Below are 6,659 nucleotides of genomic sequence, written 5' to 3' on the forward strand. Positions count from 1 at the left end.
GGCTGGGTACCCCTTCCTCCGTCGCGCTGTTAGCGAGTAGCAATGTCTTGGTTCCTTCTGATGAGAGGAGTGAGAGAGGTAGGGCTGGGCCTCAGGGGTTGTTGTTGGCATCGAAACACGTTCAGAGGATGACCTGGGACCTGTGAGGTGGGTGTGAGCGTTCTCTGGCTGGGAAGGGGCACTGAGGCGCGGGGGGCGTGTCCGTGAGGGGTCCCTTCAGTTGCGACCTAATAGGGTTTTTTCTCTTTCACTTGGCTAGAAGAGTCGGATTTGGTTTTTTTCTTTCGCGAAGGACTGCTCAGGGTTAAAACTATCTTCAAAATAAGCTTAAAGAAGAGCTTTTAATCAGATTTTTAGCAGGCATCGATATGCCTCAGTCTGTTTTGGTCATTGCTGTGGAAAAGAAATAGTTGTTTGTTTACCCAGCTCTCAAATAGCTTTACGATTATACTTTTTCTGGTAAATTCCATATTGAAGACCATAACTTTTCTGTGAAATGCTCCTCGTAGAAATCAATGTTTTTACATTAATTTGAAGGTTACTTTGTTACAGATAAATAACAGCAGTAGAGAGCTTCAGCAGAAATAGGAGTAGAGTCTAGATGATTGTAAGCACTGGGCAGGGTTGTGAGTATGAGTTAATGTACTGGGTAGGTGACATATTTCCGATGTAAACTTCCATCTTTTCTTCAAGGTTTCTGTTTCTTTAGTGATAAATGTCTGGCTAAAGTAAAATAGTAAAATGTGATGTAAATTAAGATATCCCACAGATTTTATCAGGTTAGTCTCTTTTTCGTCTCGTGTGGCTGGAGAGGGTGCAGTATTTCATATTGAAAGATATGCTAGGAAGTGTAAGAAATAACCCCCCACTGTACTTCGTTAGAAGCCCACTATGCCCAAGAGAGATACTGATTCTTCTTTTACTAAGTATTTTACAGTTAAGCCCTACAATTCAGTTACTGTTTCAGATAACCAAAATTTCTGATTTTTTTTTTTTGCCCCCCAGTGCTATGGGATATGCAGCACAGAGCACAAGAGTTCATTTTGACACTTGTTCATTAAAAATTTTCTAAATCAAATCCCTTGATACCTAGGTTTATCCGGATTTTGTTGTACGTGTATAGGAATACACTACAGATAAAAAGTTTTATGTCAGTGGGACCACACTGCATAATTGTGATGAAACACCATTCTCTAGCTACATCAAAAATGTTAAAGAACTATTAAAATTAATTAGGTTGTTATTTTATGGATCATTTTTTGAAATACATCACTTTCCATGCTAACAAAGTATTATAAACAATGTTAATTTGATGTGAAAATGCATCATTTTGCCTTCAAAAATACTTTTTCCTTCAAGTTCTACTGTAGTCTTATTTTTAGATGTTTTCTGTATAAATACCATTCTTTAATAAAGATGTTCATTAATAATGAGATAACAATGTTTTGCAGAACAACAGTACTTTGAAGTAGAAAAGCGCCTGGCTCAGAGTCAGGAGAGGCTTGTAAATGGGACACAGGAATGTCAAACTCTGCGTGAGGAGCTTAAAAAACTTCGTAAGTATAATGCACATTCTTAAGATTGGCCAGGATATTCGTTCTTTAGTCCAATGTTATGTTGAAATGCTTTAGGCTTTAAATAGGAGTTGAAAATCCATCCAACTACATTTTTTATTTCAGCAAGTAGAGTGATATTTTGCTTTTGTGTTTTCTTTAACAGGATTTTTATTCTAATGGAAAAAAACCCCTTGCTTTCTGTTTGTTGTAGTAATAGTAGTACAGTGAGTTGATTTTCACAATAAATGCTTCTGCTTTAAGGATTGCTACAATACTACCTAGTCCATCCATAGCATGGATTTTTTTAATGTTGTATTTTTAATGTTGGTAAGGGAAATTTTGGCATATATTGCATTTGGAGAGTGAATTCTGTTGTTACCTTACAGTGGGGATCCCTCACTACAATATCTTCTTATCCAACAGATGAACAGTTGAAATTATTGAACGAGAAAAATAAAGAGCTTGAAGCTGCTCAGGATCGTAATGCAGCCATTCAGGTACTGGAAGAAGTTGACGATAAGTTGAAAGACTTGGGTTCCCCTGTCTCATTGCAGCAACGAATGCGATCAATTTCCAAACTGGATGTATCAATATCAGTAGAAATATGTGCTGATGTACATATTTATGTGGCTGTATGTACAAGAAAATTTTTGGGCTTTTTTAAAGTAAATGCTGCTGCTTTAGCAGACTGAATTACAGGTGAACATGTCAGAGCAGATGCTTTTATTTCAGTTTGGATAGATTGTTTCATTCTATCTGAAACATGTTTTGAAGTGACTTTAGTCAAACCTCAAAAATTGGACAAAGGCGTAAAGAAGAGTTCTGGTTTGTCCTCCATCCTTTCCCATGCTCTGGCACAGTTGCTTTGTGCTTAAAAGTCATCGAATTGCAGGATGAGTCACTTCAGCTGACTTATCCAGTAGAACACTAATCTTGGAGCAGGAAGTGAAAACATTAGTTTTAGATTGATTTGTACACAGTGAGGAGATGGATCTGATTGCTTCCTCAGAGGGGCTTACCTGGTCCTGGCTGAAGTGGTTTGTATTGGCACATTAGAAAGCAGAGGCTGTAGTATGATCCAAGATTATCGATTTTTATTTGATTTTGATACTGATATTTTACATGTATTCATTCCTTGGTTACTCTGTTATCTTTTTTTGTAACCAAATAAACCTGTTCCATAGAATCATAGAATACTGGGTTGGAAGGGACCTCAAAGGTCACGTGGTTCAACCTTTCTTGGCAAAAGCACAGTCTAGATAAGAAGGCCCAGCACCCTGTCCAGCTGAATCTTAACAGTATCCAACATTGGGAATCCACCACTTCCCTGAGGAGATTATTCCAATGGCAGATTGTATTTCAGTGGACTCTTAACTGTTAAAGCTATATTTCAAAGAATATTAGGTTAGATGCAGTTTTGAACAGTTCCCGTTTCTTGTTTTGGATTTCTCTTAGGCCTTCAGTTTGTTTCATCTGCTCTAAGTTAAACAATTTTCTTTTCAGTCTTCATTCAAATACAGCTAGAACCAGAGTGAGTCTTGTGGTAGTCTCAACCTCTCTATGCCAATCGAAAAGCAAAGGCATGAAAACTGCCTATTCGGTATGCTGGTCTTGAAAGCTATGTGATACTTCTCTCATCTTTGCTAGTGGCATTCTCTCTTGCTTTGATATTGACATTTCACATTTAAACACAGAAGGGCAGCTGGACATTAGTATTGGTGATTTATGGGGGAAAAACCCCACATTAATTGAAATGTTTTGGCTATTAGGCACTAGAAGAAAGAGGTACATTAACCTGCATTTGTTTGAATTACATACCCCAACATGATAGAAAAATGGAAACAGCCATGCTTTCATAATTTATAGTTTAGACTGATTCAGCTACCCACTATGAAAGCCTTTTACCCCATTTTCAGTGGGTGGGGTAAATTACTGTGGTTTAGCATTTTTCTCTGTGATGGTAAGTATACGTAGTGACTATAAACTGTTAGTGAAAGCTGATCACATTTTTTATTGCTCTTTGCATTTTTTTTCAGAGCCATTTAAATAGAGAAAAAGAAGAACTGGAAGCTGAAAAGAGAGATTTGGTTCGAACAAGTGAAAGACGATCTCAAGAAGTTGAACATTTAAATGGTATAGCCAAGAACATATTAACAGAATAATTCACATGAGTTTGCTAAATAGAAGACAGTTGAACTGATATGGAGTACCTAGTTTGTATAGGCAGCCCCAAATAATGGATTAGCAGGAAACAGTATTTAGAGAAGGGGAAAGAAGGCAGGAAATTACATTCTAATTGTAGAAAAACGCAGCAGTTTGATGCTTGGTTTTGTAAGTATAAAAACATACATTATACAATATCTTATTGCTCAATATGCATTATAGCTTACCTATCCTCATTCTTTACAATTTGGATAAGCTGAGTAATTAAAACTGTTACACAATTAGCTCTTTCTAACACTGATTTCACTCCTCGCTCTTCCAGAGGATGTTAAACGCTTAAATGAAAAGCTTACAGAAGCAAACACAGAAAAGGTGAAACTTCAGTTGAAGTTGGATGAACTTCAAACATCAGATGTTTCCATGAAGGTGAGTTGTACTTAACATGCATAGTACATGTTAATGTTCTAATAAGTAGTTGTTTACTTGTGACATAATCATAATTTTGTCATTATTAAGTTTGAAAGTAGGTTGAGTGCACTCCTGTTATTTATAACAAATTTTATTATAAAACTGGTGGCTGTGTCTGGAAGAGAGACATATATTTATAGAAGGCAAGGGGGTATCAATTTGGGCAAGCATACCCAGGCCTCGTGGTTGGCAGTGGTGGCTCCTATCCACTAGGAAGGAGTCCAGGTCAATGAAGGCAGGTAGAAAGGAGAAAAGTAGTTATTTGTGAACCTCCACAATTTCTCTATGGTGAGAATAAACTCCATAAAGAGCTGAAAGTGAGGACGAAAGGAGAAAAGAGGAGACTTTGCTACCTTAATTTGTTTCCTCTATCTAGATATTAATCTAGTTCTCAGCTAATGTAAACTGTGAGAAAACTAACTCAAGCTTCAAGAAATTCTTGTAGTTTGATACTGGTAAATTAGTATTACCAATATAATAAGGAACATTGCTTGTCATTTTGTGGTATTTACCATATTACAGTACATTTTTGCTGCTCCTACTCTGATCATAGTTCTTTGATTAGCTGCTTATTTTCTGTGGAACTGATACAGTTACAGTGTACAATTTTCTTTTTAGTACCGTGAGAAAAGGTTGGAGCAAGAAAAAGAACATCTACAGAATCAGAATGCGTGGCTGAATACTCAATTGCAAGCCAAAACAGAGGAACTTCTACATACTGCCAGGGAGAAAGGCAATGAAATCTTGGAGCTTAAATGTAATCTGGAGAACAAGAAGGAGGAGGTAGGGTAATTACTGAGTGCTTTTGCCATTTCTTGGAAATTACAACTCCTGATTAACTGTATTAAACCTGAGTACTTCAACTTGAGTAAAAAAGTATGTTTTGTAGTTAATAGGGAGGTGTTCTTTCTTTTAATTTTTAAGGAATATGTATAGTTACCATTATCTAGAGTAGAAAATTCAAAGATTTTAATTATAAGCTAGGAATTTTGGAATCGCTGATAACAAAGCTATATAATGGTATAATGCTATTAAAACGTACAGGAGTACAGAGCAGAAGGATCTGACTCAACATTTTTTGTGGAGTGGGATGATATTTTTGTTTTCCTATGACAAAATACATGGCAGAGTCAGTGGCTGAGTTTTGAAAATACTCGGCTTTGATGAGATTCTGTTTGGGTACCTAAGCAGTTTCTTTAACAACTGACAATTGGGCAGGTTTTCTGTGGCATTTCAGCTTCACTGAGGCTCATGGGTTTATTTGGTTATGCACAATTAGAGCAATCTGGGAATTCTCACTTTTTCCTTTAGCATGGGAGAGCAATGTAAGGATTTATGTGCTTTCTGGAACATGTGAGGGTTTTGTTGTTTTTGTTTGAGTTTGTTGTTGGTTTTTTTGTTGTTGTTTGTTGTTTTTTTTTTAAGTAAAAAACAATGAGGTGGGCAATTTCCAAAATAAACTGGACTGGAAAGACAGATTTATACGTGATGTTCTCATTTATTCTTTGAACAGGTTTCCAGAATGGAGGAACAGGTAAACAGCTTAAAACAGTCACAGGAAAATCTTCAGAAGCAAGTGGAAGACCTTTTGAATAAACTGAAGGAGGTAAGACAACTTGAAGTATATGTGAAACACGTTACAGTTGCTTATACAAATTGCAAATTAAAAATCAAAATGTGTGAAATAGAAGGAGCTGAATGCTCACCCAACCTGTCTCTAATTTACTAGGCGAAAGAACAGCAAACTGGTATGGAGGAAAGATTCCATAGTGAACTGAATGCCCACATAAAATTATCAAATTTGTATAAGGTGAGTTTATTGATTCTAAGTGTATTATTACTAATACTTGGGGCTGAATCTTAGCATTAAGTGTAATGCAGGCCAGTTTTGGTTTTGTTGGGTTTTTTCCCCCAGGAAGTGTGGACATGGGGAAGACATTCGAAAACATTGTGAAACATCCAGAAGTTTTTCTTTGCCACTGTCTTAGGCACTGTTGGAAATCTTGCATTGCTTGGATCATTTTGTAGATAAAGCAAAACAAGTAACATTATGCTCACTGTTTTGAGGCGAGATGTTGTATTAATGTGGTCATGTCTTATGATGTTGTGTTGGGAGATAAAGGTTTGTATGTAAAACACAACTATGCAGGAGGTTTTTCTGAGTTTGGTTAGTGGAAGTTGATTTCAAATAATGCTGTGGGTGTTAGTGGTCTGATTATGGCACAGCTAAATGTCACGTATTGTGGCAAACAAGCACCATCTAAACAAATAATTTTTGTTAGTTTTGTTAGCTCAAAGAGTGGAAAATACCCTGTAGCATATTGACTAAGAAAAAGTCAGCTAAAGAGGAAAACTAAGTGCTCTTTAGTTTACACAGATTCATAGGTTAATGAGTTTTGTCTCCTGGTTGTTTTTGCTTAAGTACCCACATAAACATTGTACCCTCCTGTCCTGGGTTCAGCTACAGCAGTC

At 36.7% G+C, this 6,659-nt stretch overlaps 1 protein-coding gene across 1 annotated transcript in view; it reads left to right on the forward strand.

The window, feature by feature from the left end:
* Positions 1–5,997, forward strand: part of LOC104411944 (nucleoprotein TPR-like) — a gene marked incomplete at its 3' end in the record, with an annotated part of 6,209 nt that extends 212 nt beyond the window's left edge. Inside the window, exons 2-8 of the mRNA XM_010022502.1 lie at positions 1,452–1,556; positions 1,980–2,053; positions 3,593–3,689; positions 4,042–4,145; positions 4,806–4,970; positions 5,701–5,793; positions 5,917–5,997. Coding sequence (XP_010020804.1) covers positions 1,452–1,556; positions 1,980–2,053; positions 3,593–3,689; positions 4,042–4,145; positions 4,806–4,970; positions 5,701–5,793; positions 5,917–5,997 — 719 coding nt within the window. The remainder of the gene's footprint in view (positions 1–1,451; positions 1,557–1,979; positions 2,054–3,592; positions 3,690–4,041; positions 4,146–4,805; positions 4,971–5,700; positions 5,794–5,916) is intronic.
* Between the last annotated feature and the right edge of the window lie 662 nt (positions 5,998–6,659).

This window comes from Nestor notabilis, unplaced genomic scaffold (assembly GCF_000696875.1).
Source record: "Nestor notabilis isolate BGI_N333 unplaced genomic scaffold, ASM69687v1 scaffold31179, whole genome shotgun sequence".
Taxonomy (NCBI): domain Eukaryota; kingdom Metazoa; phylum Chordata; class Aves; order Psittaciformes; family Psittacidae; genus Nestor; species Nestor notabilis.